The 20,056-nt window shown below is 37.0% G+C and overlaps 3 protein-coding genes and 1 pseudogene across 5 annotated transcripts; 2 read left to right on the top strand and 2 right to left on the bottom strand.

Annotated features, from left to right (window-relative positions):
• Positions 1-40: 40 nt before the first annotated feature.
• LOC103343119 (M phase phosphoprotein 10-like) lies at positions 41-4,028 on the bottom strand. The gene is given in 14 exon segments (XM_089053951.1): positions 41-401; positions 487-561; positions 802-943; positions 1,040-1,093; positions 1,191-1,262; positions 1,367-1,435; positions 1,606-1,647; positions 1,739-1,807; positions 2,121-2,258; positions 2,376-2,486; positions 2,601-2,779; positions 2,782-2,798; positions 3,034-3,092; positions 3,208-4,028. Coding segments are annotated over 13 exon segments (1,683 nt in total). The 5' UTR covers positions 3,895-4,028; the 3' UTR covers positions 41-401; positions 487-517.
• A 145-nt stretch (positions 4,029-4,173) lies between these two features.
• Positions 4,174-8,728, top strand: LOC103336060 (DNA polymerase epsilon subunit B). 2 transcript variants are annotated; one of them, XM_089053952.1, is made up of 14 exons: positions 4,174-4,364; positions 5,104-5,373; positions 5,496-5,673; positions 5,768-5,921; positions 6,022-6,154; positions 6,405-6,481; positions 6,773-6,877; positions 6,983-7,063; positions 7,162-7,292; positions 7,389-7,483; positions 7,603-7,702; positions 7,930-8,044; positions 8,187-8,297; positions 8,484-8,728. In XM_089053952.1, exons 2-14 carry the CDS (start codon positions 5,205-5,207, stop codon positions 8,622-8,624), a joined length of 1,590 nt encoding a protein of 529 aa, XP_088910078.1. In that variant the 5' UTR covers positions 4,174-4,364; positions 5,104-5,204; the 3' UTR covers positions 8,625-8,728. The 2 variants fall into 2 exon arrangements, with proteins under 2 accessions (XP_088910078.1, XP_088910079.1); XM_089053953.1 differs by lacking the exon at positions 4,174-4,364 and adding an exon at positions 4,420-4,876.
• Positions 8,729-9,414: 686 nt separating this feature from the next.
• On the top strand, positions 9,415-13,257 carry LOC103336067 (bifunctional D-cysteine desulfhydrase/1-aminocyclopropane-1-carboxylate deaminase, mitochondrial-like; annotated as a pseudogene).
• LOC103336059 (5'-3' exonuclease family protein) lies at positions 10,001-18,356 on the bottom strand. 2 transcript variants are annotated; one of them, XR_016127731.1, is made up of 7 exons: positions 17,581-18,356; positions 16,528-16,680; positions 15,514-15,748; positions 14,778-15,000; positions 14,497-14,639; positions 10,246-10,339; positions 10,001-10,150 (listed from the first exon to the last, which is right to left on the bottom strand). XR_016127731.1 is itself a non-coding variant. In XM_089053954.1 (5 exons), exons 1-5 carry the CDS (start codon positions 17,923-17,925, stop codon positions 14,498-14,500), a joined length of 1,098 nt encoding a protein of 365 aa, XP_088910080.1. In that variant the 5' UTR covers positions 17,926-18,355; the 3' UTR covers positions 14,351-14,497. The 2 variants fall into 2 exon arrangements, 1 of the variants encoding a protein (XP_088910080.1); XM_089053954.1 differs by lacking the exons at positions 10,001-10,150; positions 10,246-10,339 and having other exon boundaries at positions 14,351-14,639; positions 17,581-18,355.
• Between the last annotated feature and the right edge of the window lie 1,700 nt (positions 18,357-20,056).

Below are 20,056 nucleotides of genomic sequence, written 5' to 3'. Positions count from 1 at the left end.
TTTCTAGAATTCTTGGACACGGATTAACTTCATGGATTGATTTCGGTAAATAATAACTCCTTGATTTATACGATCTAATATGATCATACTGTCTAATACAAATTTTTATCTCCGAATTTTGAGTAACAGTAAATAAAAATTTCAAAAAACAAACAAATTAAGGACGTAAGAATTTCCCTTTCAAGTGTTTTGTTCATAATTTTCATATGCCTTGTACAGGGTTTTTTCTTCACTCTTCCATCAAAACTCAGAATGGTGAGGAGAAGAAATTGAGCAAATGAGATCTTCAAGATGAACTCTCCCACCTTAGCCTCTTCTTCTTTTCCTCTTCTCTAATCTGTCAACCAGTTGCAACCATGGCTTAAGTTAAACTTATGCACCATCTAATTATCCTTCCTTCCCTGCAATACAAAGAACTGTTAGAGCTGAGGAAGCAAAACACTATATCCATTACAAAAGCCATTTACCATCGACCGTTGATAGCACCTTGCTGTGCCATGGCTTCTTTGCCATCCTTTTAGCTGTCTCGTGGCTTTTTCGTCGTCCTTTTTGCTTCCCTAGCTGTAATGTGTCCACAGTTAAAGTTATGCAGATATTGGTAACAAAATGGGATGGGCAAGAAGATTTATGAGTACAATCCTAGTTGGAAGACAATCCTAGACATTCTTTCTTCAACAAGTCAACAACCAGATGTTTATTCAATTTGTGTGGAACAGAAGCAATCATCTGACCGAAAAGGGTCAGATGGATGAACATTTTGTCCCATTAGAGGATAATCTAACTTGTGTTGTCCAAGCTTACCTTTATATTTCCTTTTCTTGTTAGCTCTCCTCCTCTTTCTCTCTGCCTGTGTAAGTTCTGCTTCTTCTTTAATATCACCTTTGCCTGAAAACACTTCCTCAGGCGCTAGCATTGCTGCATCAGAGACAGCCACAGGTGCAATCTGCCCAAGGAGAGATATTATGATTGTCAATTTTCCAAAGACATTTGTGATAGAAAAGAATATAAAAAGAAAACGGAAATGCAGAGTTCACATTACCTCTTCCATCGCTAGAGCGGGGATATTAGCTTGTACAGTCATATCCTCGATAACCTATCCCAGATACCATATAGCAAGTACATGAATGCCCACAAATTAGAAACGTATACGCTGCATATAAATAAATAAATTTTATGATTGTGAAGCATACAGGTTTTGGAGTGAAGTGGAAATGAGAAAGAGCATCCAACTTCAAGCAAAGTTTCTTGAACAGCTTGCTTGCCTGGTCAAAGATAACGACCACAAGAATAATAATTAGCACCTTTAGATACAGATAAGGACGTTAAATTTTGATTAGTAACATAGAAGAACAATCAAAACATGCACCTCTTCCTTCTGTTTGTCTGTGAATGACAATGGACCAGAAGCCGCATTCGTCTTTTGAACGTACTCGTCCTGCAGAAATTAATAAAAATAGCTTCTCAGCATATTTTACTCAAAATTGAAAAATAATTTGTTAAGTATCACATTTAGATGCTAAGACAGAAATCCAGCCTAAGGAGATCGAACTTTGGAAGGTTGGGCAGCAAATCAAGTGATTGCATTTTGCACCAGGAGAACCATACCTCATAGACTTCAGCTAGACCCTTCTTGCTCTTATTCTCGTCCTATATATTAAACAAAAGGATTAGACACATTGAACAAGTTACTTCATTTTACACACAATAAATCAAAATTCTATCAAAAAGTAATGCTTACCAACTCTTTAATTTCTCTTGGTGCTTTAGAATGTAAAGTCGGAGCCTTTTGAACATCATCAAAACGCCCCTATAAAACACAACTGCAGTTTTAGAACTGGTTGTAATCCACAAACAAACACAACGAGAGAGAGAGTAGAAGAAACAAGCAACAATATCAAATAATGACAGAATGAGTAAGCTTAGAAAAAAATGAGAATTGAAAAAAAAAAATCTTTCTAATCTATAGTGATCAATATAAAGTGCCAAAAAGCCTCCAGTAGAGTTGATTGATGAAAATGTGGTTCATTAGAAATAGCTGAACTTTGAACTTAACATTTTAGATAAGAAAATATGACATGAAAATAAAGTCCTGGAGCGTATCTATTAAAAATGTTGATTACCTGCTCGATTCTTTTCTGGATGATATCCTCAATCGATGCTGTAACCTCCTCTGTGATTACAGGGGGAGGTCTAACATTGTGTTCAAAATCTAGATCAACTTCTAGCGCACTGTTCTTTGGCCTTCTCTCTGCAGTTACCTGTTGTCAAAAGCCATAATTGATATATGTAATCCATTAAAAGATACATGGGTATCACAACATGCATAATACGACTATTAGTGTCCCAAAGAAGAAAATCAGAAACAGCAATGTTACCTCTCCTCGCATGGTCCAATTTTTTGGCTCCAAATTTGCTTTTTCCATCTGGTCTATTTCAGAACGAAGTTTCTGAAGCTTCGTTTCATGGGTAGAAAGAGTTGTCTGCTTCTGTATTAAAAAATATATATTGAAATGAGATGAAACTCATTTGAAAATATGGAGAACCTATGAACTGCAAGACCATGCTCACAAATTTTGTTACACTACTTGATTTTCAAGTACCTTCTCATCTTTTTGTTCATCTTCATCATCATCTTCTTCAACTTCTTCTTCATCATCTTCATCTTCATCTTCATCCTCATCCTCATCCTCATCCTCATCCTCATCCTCATTGTTTATGCCCAAATCTTTTGATCCATCAACCAATTTTGGTTTTCGTTTAGAAGGTTTTTCCTTTTTCCTCCGTAGAAGTCTTCATATCTGTAGCAGAGAAGCAGCAGTGAAGCATATTTAAATGGATATATATATGCATGACCACAACAGATATGCACTGGTGAATTACATAAAATAGATATATATCAGAGAAACAAATGCAGAGGAACCAGGAATTTGCAGTCAATGATCGATCCATATTCATAGAATCAACTAATTGTGGTACAATAAACGTAGAAAGAAAAGAAAAACAAAATTATTGGATAAATCATAAATGTAGCACCTTGCAAACTTGTCTGCGTCTTCTTCATCCTCATCATCGCCAATGTCTAAATCTCCAAGCTAAATAGGCAAAATGAATCGAATTAGAAACCAAAAAGACAAGCTTCAAAATCAGCAAAATTCTTAAGCCAAAAACCAAATAACTATCCAACAAAAAATTCAAGCAGGGCCTCACCAGCTCATCTTCTTCTTCATCCTCATCATCATCATCATCATCATCATCATCATCGCTACCTTTCTTCTTTTTCTTCTTCTTCTTCTTTTCAGTCTTCATTAACCCATATTCCCTAGCTTCACTATCCTCCAAAGACTTCTTCAAATCCTTTATCTTAAAAAACCCATCCTCTATCCCATTATTACCTTCAGCTTCACCTTCACTGTCTTCTCCCTCCTCTTCATCCTCACTCTCATTCTCTTCACCTTCTTCTTCGTCTTCTTCTTCCTCTTCCTCTTCCTCCTCCTCCTCCTCATCGTCTTCATCAAATTCATCAAATTCCTCATCAGAACCATCGATTTCGTTCTTTAAACCCTCATTTTCAGCTTCCAGAACCTTCTCTTGGCCTTGTACAAGCACCTTCAGCGTCTTAATCTCGTCCGGATTTTTCTCGAACCGTTTCAAATCTCGGCGGAGGCTCGAGATGAGCGGCTGAGATTGGAGGTCGATTTGCTGCCATATCTGCTCGGCGTCGAAGCCGTCTGTTAACAGCTGATCAAATGGCGATTTGGGCGTGAACGGTCTGAGGGAGGAGAAGAGGTTCTGCAAGGCCGTTCGAGCCGTTTGGGAGAGCGCGGAGCTCGGCGTCAGTAACTGCGTTGGGTCTGTGAGTTTCAGGGAGTTCAGGGCTTCGCTACTGATCGCCATGGGTGAGCGAGAATGCGAGCTCGGTTTGTATTTTGTTTCTTACAGGTTCGCTCCGGTTTGGGGTTTAGGGTTTTAGATGGGGAGTTGGTACTGTATGTATAGTCCTTCTGTGGAATAGGTACATGGAAGAAAGCCGGGCCTGCTCCAACCTGTTGATGAAATGCCTTCACTTGGTCCTTGTCTTATGGGCTTAAAAATACATTTGTTAATGTTGGCTCCCATCCAAAAATGCCCAGGCCCCACTTAGAGCGTTCACTCTCTCTCTCTCTCTCTCTCTCTTCTTCATTTTGGTTTCCCCTTTTCTCGACTGAGAGTGACTCTCTCTTTCTCTGCAAATTTTTCCCCCTCCTCTCCCGCTCTCTCAAAAATTGGTATTGGGTATTTGGGTTTATCATTTTCCAACTTACTCAGTACCCGGAGCCTCATCCAGCGTGTAAGGGGATCAAGTCGCAGAGTTGTCATCGTGCCTGGTAATCCTTGTCCTCTCCCTTTCATTTTCTCAGATAGTTATTTTAGATTAGAAAACCATTTCTACCGTTGAACAAAATGCTGAACCAGTATCTCAAAACTTCAATTGCTTCGACGCGAGGCCTATATTTCATCAATTTATTCCCTTTCAAGAATCATTCCTTATCCCTTTGCTGTTCTAATGCTAATATCTTTGGATATGTGAGATCCCCGATTGAACCCATATCTCATGTTCGAACTTATATGCTCTCTGCATCTTCGTCTTATCACCTGGTGCCATTTCTAGGGACCCCTTGTTTGAATTTGGTCAAATTATCGCAGCCCCTGAATGCGCTCGCTGCGTTTAGGGTCTCTATGCGTCATTTTTGTTCGGAGACTGTTACAGTGGATCAAAATTTTGACTGTGATGGGAGGAGTGGTATTGAGGACGAGTCATTAGAAAGTGATGTAGATAAGTTTTGCGAGACCAATGATTTCGTTTCCGTTTCTCTCCCCAAAGACTCTCCTCTGTTTGGTACTCTTAACCCCCTTTTTCTTTGTCATCACAAGTACGCAGATATGATGCTGCCTTTATCTAAATTATGGCTATGAACTGTTTGGCTGCTAAGAAATTTGATGAAAGAAAAAAAAGAAGACTTATGAATGGCATTTTGTTTATTTAACTCCCGAATAGTACAAATGCTCAATTTTATAGTCAAAGTTTCTATCTTTTTTATTTCTTCTTAATTTTTCTTTGGGCAGGAGGTGGGAGGGTATGTGTGGTTTGTTGTCCATGTTACCCAGATTTTAACAAAAGCAACAGCGAAATGCCTAGGTTTTAGCAAACGGAACACACACAAGAGATGAGCAGCTCCACGAGGAAGAAGGTGCAGAAGAAGTGCAAGATCAGAGGCTACACGCTTGAATTGGATGCCGTCGACGAGATCCTCTCCTTTGAATCCGAATTCAACAACGACTCTGCTTTGGACGATCCCGTCGATATCCTCCTCGACCTCCTCGTGACCCAGCCCAGTAATTCCCCCCATTTCTTTCGTGTCTTATTATTTGTTCGCAAGTCAATCATTTTCATCTTGTTCTTCTTTTTTACTTAAAGTGAAGCTTGTTTCTTTTTCTTCTTTTTCTTGGGGTGGCAGTAAAAGACAAGGAGACGGTGCACCGCATTGCTACACGTATATTGGGTGCTGATGCGACCATCAACGAAACCACCGACAGCGATGGTGATGATGTTATAAGAGCCTCTGATTTGCTCATAGTTGATGCCTTGAAGGTCCCAAAGTTCCGATATGATCCCATCAAGAAGGTTTTTTACAAGTATGTTTCAATTTTTGCCAACCAATTCTTAATCTTTATAGTGAGTAGTATAAATTTATTGAAAATGCTTTTTTTTTTGGGAGGAAATTTTTAGGCATACTGGGAGCCTACCCATGCATGGTGACGCATTTTCGAAAGCAGCTCTGTATAAGGATAGGTTTCTCTTGCTCTCCCAGATGCTCTCTCGCCATAAGGATTTTTCCAAACCAGCCTTTGATTCTGAATTGTCAGATTTCGGATGCTGTGAGGTTGGTACTCACATTGTCTTTATTCGACGAAATCTAGTTGGGTTTCTTTCCTAAATGCCAAATTTCAATTAAATAAATTCCTGTATGGTACGGTGGCCAGATATCTCCAATTCAGTCTCTGATTGGGCAAACTGGAAGGAGATGGGTGATGGGTCTGATATCTCAGTTGGAGGATGGCCATTTTTACTTGGAAGACCTTTCTGCTTCTGTCGAAATCAACTTATCCAATGCAATATCCTTTACGCACTCTCATCATTTATAACTTCACACTTGACACTTGACCTTTGGGTTGTTCTGTTTGCATCTAATACAGAGTGACTAACTGGTGTCTTGTCATTTGATGAAATGCATTGATTCCTTGTCTTTATGATAATGGCTCATGGGTGTAGTAGGTTATGGCTATGCCTGAACTCATAAAAGCTAGAGTTGAGGTTCAGTCAAATCAAAAGCATGAAATCATCATTTTCCTTGACAATATATACAAGATAACTGCAGGATTTTTTGTAGAGAACACAATAGTTGTTGCAGAAGGCGAGATGCTCTTAGAGGGTGTCTTTCAGGTTAGCTAACGTTCTTTTATTCTCTTTACTCTTAAAAAGAAATTGCACATCCTTTTACTACTCCTAATATGAGGTTGGATCAATATATCATAAATTCATAATATGTTAATCCCTTTAGCTAATCCAGAGCAGATCAGTATATATAAAAAGTAAATCAAGTGAAGTTACCTGCCATGAGATTGTATCAGGCATCAGGTTCCTAACTTTGGATCAATGTATATGTATGAGATGCAAACATTTAACTTATGAAGTTAATCTTTAAAGAGATGCTAACACTTACTTTTTGTGAAGGTGTTTAATTGCGGATTTCCTCCGCTTGAGGGCAGAGATAAGTCACTCCAATTTCTTGCAGGACATGACTCTTTTGGTAGTGGTACACTAACAGAACAGGAGACGGTATGCTAAACTTGCTTTTTGGTGATATTCAAAATTGTCTAATTGTTCAACTTTATAGACTAGCCAATTATTATGAATTTATAGTTTCCTATACACTTCAAACAGCTCAGACTTGCAAAGTTGGAAAGAGAAGCAGTTAATGGGAATGTTGTCATACTGTCTGACATTTGGCTAGACAATGAAGAGGTTATTCTTCTTTCTCTTGTAAAGATGGTTATAACTTCTTTTGTTTCTCAGAGTACTGTACTTGACATTAATTGATAGTTCTTTTCTTATTTGAGAAGGCTATGGGAAAGCTGGAGAGAGTCCTAGATGCTTTTGAGAATGAGGACTTTGTACCGTGCTTATTTGTACTCATGGGGAATTTTTGTTCTCATCCATGTAATCTTGGTTTCCACTCCTTCTCCAATCTCAGGTGAGGAATATTTTGCTAAGATTTATTTTGTTGACTGAAAACAGTCTTTTCTTTCTTTAACAAGTAACAGTAATAGTGAACAAACTGGATGTGCAGGTCGCAGTTTGGCAAGCTAGGGCAAATGATTGCTGCCCATTCACGGCTAAAAGAGGGTAGTTGTTTTCTATTTATCCCGGGTCCTGATGATGCAGGTATATCACACCTGCTTTAACATGCTTCTCCAAAGAAAGAATATGTTTCTTCAAAAATGGGCCTATAGTCTGGGTATATCACACTTGCTTTAGTACTCTCTGCTTTTTGACAATTTCAGGCCCTTCAACTGTTCTACCAAGGCCTTCTTTACCAAAATATTTAAGAGAAGAGCTTCAAAATCACATTCCAAATGCCATATTTTCAAGTAATCCTTGTAGGTATGTTTTTCTGATTACTGATGAGTTGACGTATAAATGATGAGATAAGTATTTTATTGCAGATAACTGCACACTCTGGTGTATTTAGATTCACATTTTATGAATTCTAAGACAAAAGAGCTTACTTCTCACCTGGCACATTGGGATTCATGAATGCAAAGTGTGTGTCTTCTTTCTTGTAGTTTCAGTTGGCTTTCTGATCAATGACTTGCCTTACTTGAATGCAGAATGAAGTTCTGTAGCCAGGAGGTGGTATTCTTCCGTCAGGATCTGCTGTACAGAATGCGCCGTTCATGTCTGATGCCCCCTTCTACAGAAGAAACTAATGATGACTTTGAGCATGTGATCTCTCTCTCTCTCTCTCTCTCTCTCTCTCTCTCTCTCTCTCTCTCTATAATATATACATGTACATATATTCTTAATATCTTGTTAACTGGTGCATAATTACTAAGAAAACTAACAGGTTCTCATTTTTTTGTCACAGCTGGTTGCTACCATAACCCATCAATGTCATCTCTGCCCTCTCCCTCTTATTGTACAACCGATTATCTGGAATTATGATCACTCTCTGTACCTCTATCCAACTCCACATACGGTAATACTGATATCCATTTCTTGTCCATTTCACCTTCCTTCTCCCGTGGAGTTCCTCCATAATAAGGAGTGGTGTTTGACAAAGCAATTCCTATCTACTAAAACTGAAACTTTAGAAGACACTTGGACCGTCATAAATCATTAAGTCATTAATAAGTCTTGACAGACCTTTGATTTTCATGTGCAGATAGTTTTAGGTGACAGAAGCGAGCAAAAGGCTTTCAAATACACAGGAATCACTTGTTTTAATCCTGGTTCCTTCTCAAGCGATGGCGCCTTTGTGGTATACCGTCCTGACAATCAGGAAGTTGAATTGTCATCCTTATAGTCAGAATCATCAATTGATGGACAAAATTAATTTGTTTTGTTTGTAGTGAATATGCAGATTTCCATTACTTCCAAATTTAGAGACATTTGCAGTTCGCGGTGCTACTTTGTTTTGTTTACTTCTCTTGTTAGGCACAACCAATTGCATGTCATTACTGCGACAGCCCTGAATACCGTGCCTTGCTTCCTCAGTGTGATCATAATTGCCTACAACATCATTTAAAAATCTTTGACAAGAAAAACGTCCCTTCCTGGAACTCAAACCCGGAGGTTTAGAAATATCTATCTTGAAAATTTCCTTCTCAGCGTGTTTTTCATCATGACCAGCGTTAGTACTATCACCACTGTTTGAACCAATTGAAATTGAATCCAAAACGAAGGTGTCATGCATATCAGAGTAACCTTTGGTATACATCACTGTAACAGCTCACCTGTGTATGAATACCCTCCACCTCATCAAAGATGGGAAATCCAGAGTCTTTAATTAGAAGCTGATTTTCATAATTGCCAACAGAAGGAATACCAACCTCATCACTGGAAGAGGCGCATGTGTTTGGTGTTTCAGATTTCTTGGGGCCGCTATCTGGCAATGAAATTTCTGGTGCAGTTGACGAAGACATTTGTCCGTCCCCATCATTGCTACCACAGGGTTCAGAAGCTGAACCTCCATTGGCATATTCCTCAGACAACACTTCCGGTTCATTAGACACCTTCGTGCTCTGTTTTCCCTTCTTTCTACTCTTCTTTCTGGAACTTCTTTTTGCAATGCTGTTTATTTTTTTCATTACCCAATGCTCATAGTTGAGGAATTAATAGAGTTAGAACCATTTGGGATGGTACTTGAGGAATCACTGCAGCCATTATGGAAAGATTTCCTGGAAAGTTCATTCCATTTAGTAGCTTTATTTGCCAAAGTCTTATTTCGAGATTGGTGGCGCATAGCTGAACCAGTGCACCTTCTACCTGTAAATGACTTGACAGAATAAGTAAAATCAAGAGGAGGCCCTTTCTGCACCTTTTCCGTCAGGTTCACTGAAAAGCACTGAAAGGATAGGACACCTGAGAAGTTAAAATAAGTGATGAATAGACAGTCATTTCCCTGAGGCTCCCATCAATCAACTCAGCTTGTCAATGAACAATAATAGATCAGATGATTCTACCTGCCATACCAAAACACTGGCCCATACTCTACTCTAATGGTAACTAGTACAGTAGTACTCTCATCATGCATGCAAAATCTCATTACGCAGATTAAACAAAATCCTATCTGGAAGGAAGTGCTAATGCAAAATCTCAGTAATGACAGCAAAAAGATGGGGACCATGTATACATGGGCATATATGCATACATGTATTATGTATTAGATGTACATATGCATTACGCATAGCCAACAAGCCTATATATTACATCTAAAGATGTTCTGAAACTCTTTTGCTCTTTCTTTGATAAGGAATATCTTCGAGTGTCTGAATTTTTCTGGATATCACTGTTAGTTCTTTGAAGGGCACAATGCATCTTTTACTGTGCCTGTCCATATCATTAGCACACAATATAACAAAAAGGTTTTAATGTATTCAAGATTTAAACACTTTACACTATCAACAGAAATACTGGCAAAGTACCTCAAGCTGTTGAAGATGAAGGTCCAAACAAGAACAGACGTTGATTCCCTTTGATCATCAAACAAGTAGAAGGCATTGGTTCATAAGTTACAAGCTGACAACCAAACATAGGTCACATTCACCACTGCTACAAGTGCCCGTTTAAACAAAAGGATCGAAATTTAAAGCACAAATACAAATATACATAAAAGAAAGAAACCAGAGAAAATAGAAAACTGCAATGGCTTGCTCACAATCCTCACACTAAAATTCTATCTACCAGTCAAAAAACATACATTTGTATCAATGGGCCTCTTTGAAAAGACCCGATGCTATGTTTCAGTGGTTAACAGACCACTTGGTTTAGGGTGGACCAGGATCCTGGACTGATGCACTGCAGGTTCTCGTGGACCAGGATCCTGGACTGACAGGCAATCTCCTTGTTGAACGTCTAGTTGGAGCTCATGTTGAACTAATTTCAAAAGAAGAGTATGTAAAATTCGGCAGTGGGGTGTGTTAGTTTTGCTTTTCCTTTGAATTAACCATGTATTTTTTTAATGTTTATGAAGTAATATTTAATTGAACACACATTTTCTTATAGCTTATTGAATGTTCCTCCTTTAGTCTTTTTAGCAATGTTACTGTCTCTGGTTGAAGTCTGAAGTTGAAACACCGATCTCTGGCTAAGTAATTCTTTTAAGACGCAGTTTTTATAAACTGCATATCAAGTGATATTTTTGGTTTAAATGGACAGTGTCTCAACAGATAGGGGGAAAAAACTATACAGCCAACTATCTTACTGTTCTACCAACGTGCATTTTTTTTGGTCGAGAACATGCATTTCTGATACTAATGAATTTATAGATTACCTTTGCTAAATCTCTAGTGATTTGGGTTCTTATATTCAATTTCGTCTCAGTCTCTTACTAATCTCTTAAAGGAAAGACTGCTAAAAGAAGGAAGAAGGCCATATGTTATTCCTGTTGGTGGATCAAACTCCCTAGGAACCTGATGAGATTGGGTTTGCCTTTCTATTGAAATGCGCATAAACTGCCTGTTTAATAATAATTTGTTTATGTACACTTTAACTGCTGTATTTTTCCCTCTATCTCCTTTCTATCTGTCATATATTTTTTAAGTATTCATTTTGGGTTCCTAGAATTTGATGCAATTTCTTTGCTTCACAGTGGAAATGAGAAGTATTTCCTATTTTCCAACCCGAAGTTTTCTAGTTTTCTTGACTTTTTAAAGCTCTAGTCTGTATTGGAAATATGGTATCTGGTACCTTTTCTTCACTTTAATCCATCATAACTCGTGGCATATGGTATAAACCTAATGGTTGGGGTCTTCAAAATGAGAAGGGAGAAGGGAGGGAGGGGTAAGGGTTGTGAGGTTTCAGTTTCCTGTTCAAAGTTGATTATGACGGCTTCCATTTCTTTTTTCTTGATATTATCACATTTGTGTAATTTTTTTATATATATTCAAGGGGTATATTGAAGCAATTCGAGAGATTGAGGAGCAGCTTCAGAGTGTGACCGACAAAGTAAAGTTTGATGATACTGTTGTTGCTTGTGGCAGGTGCTTTTCTATGCTATCTTATTTTCAGTTGATATAACAAGTCCTGCATGCCTGCCATATGTTACAAATTTTTTCATGTCCTTTATGTATGGATCTTGAGATATGGAATTGTTAATTTCTAGTCAGTTTTGATACGAGACAGTAGGATCCTTGAATCGAAACCATTTGTTTTTTGTCTACTCACCCTTGTTTTCGTATTTAACAGCTCTCACTTTCCTTTTGTTGTGAGAAGTTTTGGACTTCACTATTATTTTATTTTTTGGATTTCTGTGTCCGGATATTGATTAAGAATTCAGAGCTAAAGTCACTCTCTCTCTCTCTCTCTCTCTCTCTCTTGGAGTATTAGCAAATTTTTTTTTTCACGAAACCAAACTTTTCTATAATCTACAATTAAAAAGGAATTATATCTTACATGTTGTTTATAAGTATAATTCTGTAACATCATATAATAAGTTTATGGTGATCGTGAATATTATTATTATTACTTCCATCTGTAATGTTTTCATGTAATCGATTTCCAGTGGGGGTACAATTGCTGCTTTGGCATTGGGCTCTTGGCTGAGTTAGTTGCAAACGTAGATGCTGATTAACGTATCTTGATCTTGTGATTCACGTGATATTGTGAACATTCAAAATGCGAGGGTCAAAGCAGATTAGACACTATATTGTCAGCATTGAACACATGATTTATGTTGCTTCGTACTACATGTTCTTTTAAGGTTGATCTTACAGAAGTTTGCCTACACTATACAAGTTGTACATGTGCATCCTCTACAGAAAAATGAAATCCTAGATTGGAAAATCATGGGTTGTAAATTGTAACCATTCATATGTTACCATTATGAGATGATGTGCGTATAGTTTTACACACAATGTATATGCTGACCAATTGTAAGTAATTATATATTGTCAACACCAAAAAAGGAAGTAAATGTATTGTGGTTTGACAGGCCAAAGGTCTGGGCTACGGAATAAACACGTCTGAGGAGCTTAAGTTTGTCACGGAGATTGCTGCGACCACTGGGATTGTTCTGGATCCAGTTTACAGGTTCTGTTTTATTTCCACAACTCTTTGTTTATGTTTCCATATTTGTGCCATCACTTCCCTTGAGGAGGATAATTGGTTAAATTATTCATAGTTAATCCTGAAGTATGATCTGCAACTCTCTCTCTCTCTCTCTCTCTCTCTCTGGCTTTTCTCTTCTGCCGAATAATGGGATCACTGATTTATGATGTCATTCCTTATTTAGTGGCAAAGCTACTTATGGAATGCTGAAAGACATGGCTGAGAATACGAAGATGTGGGAAGGAAGAAAGATCCTCTTCATACACACAGGTGGGTTACTTGGGTTGTTTGACAAGGTAGAGCAGATGGCTCCATCGTTGGGAAATTGGCGTCGGATGGATGTCCAAGAATATGTTCCCCGGAGCGATGGTATCGGGAAAATGTTTTAGTGTCAAAATAAAGCAAAGCAAAGAGTCCAGTGCGCTATTAATAGAGATGAGATCAAAATCCTCAATCAGTGTATACTGTACTGAATGATGCATAAGAAACGATCTCATATCAAATAAGATAATTACAGGAGGTTTGTATTTCGTTGTGCTTTAATGGTGTATGGTTTGTGAAAATGGATGTATAATTGTTGTTTCTGTTCTGAGTCATGCCTCGTGTAAAAAACAATAAGTAGCCACGTGGCTATGCTCTTTAAATATACAAGAATTACAATGCGCGGCTATACTTCACAAAATGGTTTTTACTTATAGCCTTTTTTAATTACTTTAATTAGTAATTATGTTCTAATTATTATTTCTTTAGTAAATATTTAGTATTTAAATATTTGACTAATTTCATAAAATACTTAATAAATAGTAATTAATTATTTTAAATAACTTTGTGGACTTTGTTTTTTCTTTTTTAAAATTCTATCACAATCGTTCATAAATAGGTACTGTATGATCGTAAAATTGTGACGGTGAATTACATATTATTTTTTAATAAATTTTTGCAATTATATTTATTAAAATTAATTAAAATCTACTTTACAATGCTGTTAACTCTTTAAATATTAATATACTTTAAAAGTATAGCGAGCGACAATTAAGCGTATAGCCGCTCGGCTGTACTCTTTAAATATATACGAATATTTAAAACATATAGCTACGCGGCTATACTCTAATATTTTAAAGAGATATTTAGTCATATACCCATTTTTAGCACTAAAAAACTATAAATAAACCCTACAATATTTAATTTCTATAAACGAACCCAAAAAGAAAACCTCAAATATAACAGCTGGCCTTATTGAATTTAATTTTGATTATTAAATTACTTTGATACCCTATTGAGTGTTTTAGGCTTTTTTTATGAGGTTTTATGGTTGAGTTTGTTTTAAGAAATCAATGACAGTTTTGTAATTAAAAAAAAAATTAAAAGCCTTTTTGTTATGTTGTAAATGAGCTTTGGGTGTGTTTCTAAAGTTCATTTCATATAGAGTTTTTTTTTATAATTTGGGCTCCTATATTGGGTATAATAGTAAATCTCCCAAAATTAAAAGACCTATGCCTTCAATTTAAAATGAAGACCAAAAATGTAGGAACCGTCTCAAAAAGTACAATTGAACCAGCCCAAAAAAAATGATAACAAAAACCGAAAATCATATAACTTATTTGTCATATAGACAGCTAAAAGATTACCTTAGCCATTTGAGACAGATACATTATAATGACTGAACTTTTGGGTTTCTTCCAAGAATTTAAAGAAGTTAGACAACGTTCTTGAATCGTTGCTTGTGTCTCTCTTAACCAACCACTCCTCTCTAAGTCGAACATCGACATCCCTGCAGAACAGTGTGACCCATAAATATCAAGAACTAAGGATCACGATAGAGCAAGGTAATAAGATGACTGAATAACAGCATTATCCCTGGAAAAGTAACATCAAAATAAAATTAATAACATGAGAGCACATAAATTACCTCCTAAGGGAAAGAATCTCGTAGTTCCTCCTTAGGTAATCAGCATGTTTTGTAAGAGCATCTTGAGCATACTGTCTGCCCACAGTTCTGACTGCAGCTGTCTTTAGTAAATTTTCCAATGAACCATGCTTTTTTATGAGCTTTAGGGCAGTCTTCTGACCAAAACCGGGAGCCAGATGTTGGATCCCAGGAACACCATCAGCCTGATCACCAACAATGCACCCTAGACATTAAGTGAACAAAAATGCAAAACACGTTATGGCGGCGAACTCATATTAAATAAAGAGGGGCTCGCTTGGTTTATCATACCAAAATGCAGCCTAGTAAACCCACCGGTGAAACATATATCTGATACTCATTGTGTGTTCTTTAAGTGCATATGTGATTCATCTGCTCTTCAAAACATACATGTGCAATTACTGTACAAATTTTCATCCTTTCAGTAAAATTATCTGACAATCTCAGTGCTCACTCTATAACATCCCAGTGAAATTGATGACATATTCAGCCATAAAAACTACAGAGTATACAGATCAAGATGTCTTATATAGCAGGCCCAGTCACACCATATAGCATTTATGAAGAAACTTTCAAGGCCAAGATGCATCAATATATACCGGCTCATGAAACGAAACTGAATACAATTTCCATTTGAATATATATGTTAATTAAAGACATGTAGCACTAACACAATTAACTGACTTATAAATACCACCACATTGTTTTTCATACTTACTAAGGCTCAAATCACAGCACGGATCACAATTATACTGAGCCATGTAGTGCTTAAGGGTGTAAAAGGACCAGCGTTCCAACTCTTCCAGGGGAATGACAAGTTGAACATCTTCTGAAAGCAATTGCTTAAAATCTTTATCAGGAGACGCAATTACCACCCGATATCCTGATTGTAGAACTTGCCCCACAAGTGTGGCTATAACATCGTCAGCTTCATGGCCTTCTATTTTTATGACCTGCATCAATTTATGTTCTATTAACGGAAAAAAAAAAAAACAACCATTTGAATTTATCATCTACAGCCCTTTTATTGGGAGAAAATCTAACATGCGAGCGAGTATCTGGAAGGGCATCCGAAACGATGTGTCAAAATGATATAAAATAGAGAACAAACTGTTTACTAAATTTTTTATCAAAAAGCTAGATCCAAAGTACGTCATATTTATATAGGAAAGTATTCATTCCATATTCTGTCCTAAGATATCAGTACAAAAACAGAAGCAGCGACATGAAGCTGATAAATAGGAAAGAAACAGATCTCCCGTACTATCAAAGGCTCATTGTTATTTTCACATAATATAGCTGTTTTAAAGTTTCTACTCCTTCCCAGATCTCCTGGAAAAGAAAAATGAAAACCAAAACTACAGGGCTTCAACCTGAACAGTTTATCAAATAGTTTTCACAAACAAATAGATAACTTCAGAAAAAACATGATTTATCCATGCAAGGTGTAGTGTTAATCATCAATTGATATTTGTAACCTTTGCATATATACCTTTATAATTTCTAATATTTGATAAGTTTTTTAAGAGCCAACTTTGGTCCAAGGTTTTAGGTTTATATTCAATAGTTTCTTAAATTTGCTAATTGACAATGGTTTCATTATTTTTGCCCATAATTAGTACTTATCGAATTAATAAATAAAAAAGAAGTCAGTTTTGATGAATGCTTTCACCTCTGTAATTAGATAAGATTCATTACACACTTCACATTACCAAAATAGAGGTTAACTCACTGGCACATTGCATTTTCTAAGAACATTTGTGATGACTCCATGTGACCTTCCAACATGCCCCTTTGAAAACTGTCTCAAGAACTTCCACCTATGTGCTTTATATGAAGGTAATAACTGTCTGCGGTGCTCACTTCCTCTTTCCCCATCAACAACCTGCAAATGCACATTATGGAAATAAGAGAAGCAAATATATTACCATTACTGAGTTCAACCACCATGTACAGCATAAATTGTGATTTAATGACAGTTAAGATGATCAACTGCCTGGAATCTCAGCCATCAACAACTGAAAATCATGACTACCAAGGCAATTAAGATGCAAGAGACCTATGTTAATGAAGCAATGCCTAAGGCTATGCTGTTTATAATCAGGACTTAAATGTTTCAGTGATTAGGGCCAGGATTTGAATGAAATAAAAGATTATCTTTGTTGGGAGCCTTGGGTCCAATGCTTATCACTATCACTATTTCCTTCATGCAAATAGGTTAATTCGTGCATAGAAAAGAATATGCTTTTGTTGGTGTTTATCATTCTTAAGCTCTGTAGAGTAAAACAATGGCACGGCCACCTATTATCTTATAAACAATAGGGCAGTATGTTCTGCTTCTTCTGCATAAGTGGCTTATAAAGCGAATATACTTAGACAACTATCTAAAATTTGACGACAAAATGCTTGTTGTGAATACTTCAATAGGACATTAAAAACTTTCCCTGTAAAGCATCACGAAAAGTGGCCCATGTACTACTGAAGCATCTGTAGAGTTTTAGCCAATTCAGATTTCCTACCACAAAAGTAATCTGGCAGAGTAATTGGTGCCATAAAAATACTGATGGAACCTTTGAGTTCCGCTTATTAGGACTGAGAGAGAGAGAGAGAGAGAGAGAGAGAGAGCATATTCAGCTTATGGGAGTCAAATATATAAAATTAAAACAAAATGCAGTCTATTGGAGTGAGGTAAAGCTAGTACTCATTTCATAATCAAGGAAAAGGAAAAAACTCAGTGAAACATTTCAGTGAACACATGGTGGGGTGGGAAAGAGGATGGACTTACAGCAATAACAGGGTCAGAGAGGCTAACTTGATTGAAAAATAAGGAGACCCAATGAGCAAAAGATTGTAAGCTGGGTTTGCTTCCTTCATAACAAAGAGGATTAACGTCTAAAAAGAACACCCTTTTTTTGCTTGTCTTCTTTGGCAACAGGACTTGCCCATCATCAACCTTTTGTTTATACCCAAAACCAGAAGAAGTAGAAAAAGTTGAAGAAGAAGATGCCACAACTCCAGAAATCTTCCTTGCTACTTTTGTCACCACTATTTTGCGACAAATGGGAAGATATGGGCTTACAGAAAGAAAGGGCGTGATATGAACTCGGGTAGGAACTGCAACTTCTACCATTTGCAAAAATTTCGATGTTGCAACTTTACAAGCTGGATATATATCCAGAAAAAAGCAAATTAAGGTTTTTTTTAGTACCTTAAGGGCTAGTTTGGTATATGGTATTAGACTTTGGATATGAGTAAATAGTCTATGTCAGGTGTTTGGTGTCAGTTTGTATTATTTAATTACCTAACTATTTTAAACAGATTGGGCTCTAATACACACACTATACACATACGCACTGGCGGATCCATAGAGGCGCAAGGAGGTGCAGCTGCACCTCCCCTTGCCGGAAAAAGCTTTGAAGTTGCCGAAGTTTGCCCCTCAGCTCTACCTTAGAGGTGCCCACCACATGTTCGAATAAATGCCTCAGCAACCCAGCAACCTCCTTTTCTTTGTTGCGATGCTGCGCTGGGAGCAGCTTTTGTTTTGTTTTTTAATTCCTGGCCAAACGAAGTCGTTCACTGAACGTAAGAGTGTGTTCTTGTGGTCCAAGTTGGAATTAAATGGACCAAGGGATACTTGCGTTGAATGATTTTTCAAAAGCTTTGCATGCTCTTGAGTACTGCAGATCCATCCCTCTCCTCCCAAGTTTGAATGTTTTTTTTTTCATTTTTTCTCTTCTGGTTTTTTTTTTTACTTCTGTTTTTATTTATTTTATAATATGTATTTTAATATTGTTGTTTATTTTAGAGAGATTATTTTTGTTTTCTGATTTGGTTATGTTTGTATAACCATACCCTAAATCCTCTTTCGAATAATTTGGGAATTTTTTTTGGCTTTTAGCCTTTTAAATGTTGCCTCTTCTCAGGAAAATTCCTAGATCCGCCGCTGCACATACGTTCACGTGAAAAATCCGACGACGCTATTTTCATCTTCTTCTCTATAGGGTTCTTCTCCGCTATCTTCTCCAAGGTTATTCTCTTCACTGTTCTCTAGGTATCCATCTCTCTCTCTCTCTCTCTCTCTCTCTCTCTCTCTCTCTCTCTCTCTCTCCCCAATATGCTTCTTTCTTCTTCTTTCTTCATCTTCTCTTTCTTTATATATTTCCTATTTTATTTAATTTTTGTGAAAATTAGGTTATGAGTTTTTCCTTTTTGACCTTTTTTTCTTGCTGTATGGGAACAATACATGCGGCTGTGTATCCAACTCAATACATGCTACTGAGTTTTTCTTGCGTTTTTTTACTTTATATATGAGATACTACAATTATGATAAAGGGTTATATGAAAAAAAAAAAAAAAAAAAATCTTGGCAAAAACAATTGAAAAACAAATCTTGTCATATGAATCTTCCCAAAAAAAATTTTGTGTAATTTCAATTTCAATTTCCACTAAGTTATCAAAGAATTTTTTGTAAAAAAAAAATAGTGTGATCTGATGTTATCCGGAACAGCACCAAACACAGTATAACTTAATCAGACTATTTATCTAGAACAACACCAAACACCTTATAATATTATGGATAAATAGTTAGTACTCTCTGGAATAGATTAATATTATCCAACAAAAATTAGTCGGTACAATCCGACGTACCAAACGAGCCCATACTATTCAGAGAGGCGATAATATACTAAACTCACAAACTACACAGATGCTAGGACTCAAATCCAGGACCTTATCTAGGGAGAGCAATTAATCCAAACCACTATACATAGTGGGTCCTTTTCAGCAAATTAAGTTAAGTTAACAAGGTGAAGGTGAGTGGCACCATTGCATAGAGCTCGCTCTCACGAGTTCGTAGACGAGTATTGGGCTCAAATCGGAATTTTAACGAAGAAGTTGTGGTCAACGGAAATGCAGTGGCACAACTATAAATTTTTCAAAGTAGGATTTTTAAAACAAACAAGCTCTCTCTCTCTCTCTCTCTCTCTCTCTCTCTCTCTCTCTCTCTCTCTCTCTCTCTCTCTCTCTCTCTCTCTCTCTCTCTCTCCATGCGACTCTGTCTCTCTCTACGGACACGGTAGCAAATTTTCGACGACGATTTATTTTGTCGTCCAATGTCTGATTCAAGCGAAATCATATGCGAAAATTTCGTATTGATGTCCTTTATCTAACCCACTCATTTTCCCAGCTCAAAAACCCAAGGAAATTAAACTGGAATGAGTGGAAGTTTGGGTGATTTTTAAAGTTTTCGACGCCGTTCTCGA

This window comes from Prunus mume, linkage group LG6, assembly GCF_029339155.1.
Source record: "Prunus mume cultivar Tortuosa linkage group LG6, ASM2933915v1, whole genome shotgun sequence".
Classification (NCBI taxonomy): domain Eukaryota; kingdom Viridiplantae; phylum Streptophyta; class Magnoliopsida; order Rosales; family Rosaceae; genus Prunus; species Prunus mume.
Note: the sequence above shows the minus strand (reverse complement) of the source record. Positions and strands in the feature narration are given on the sequence as shown.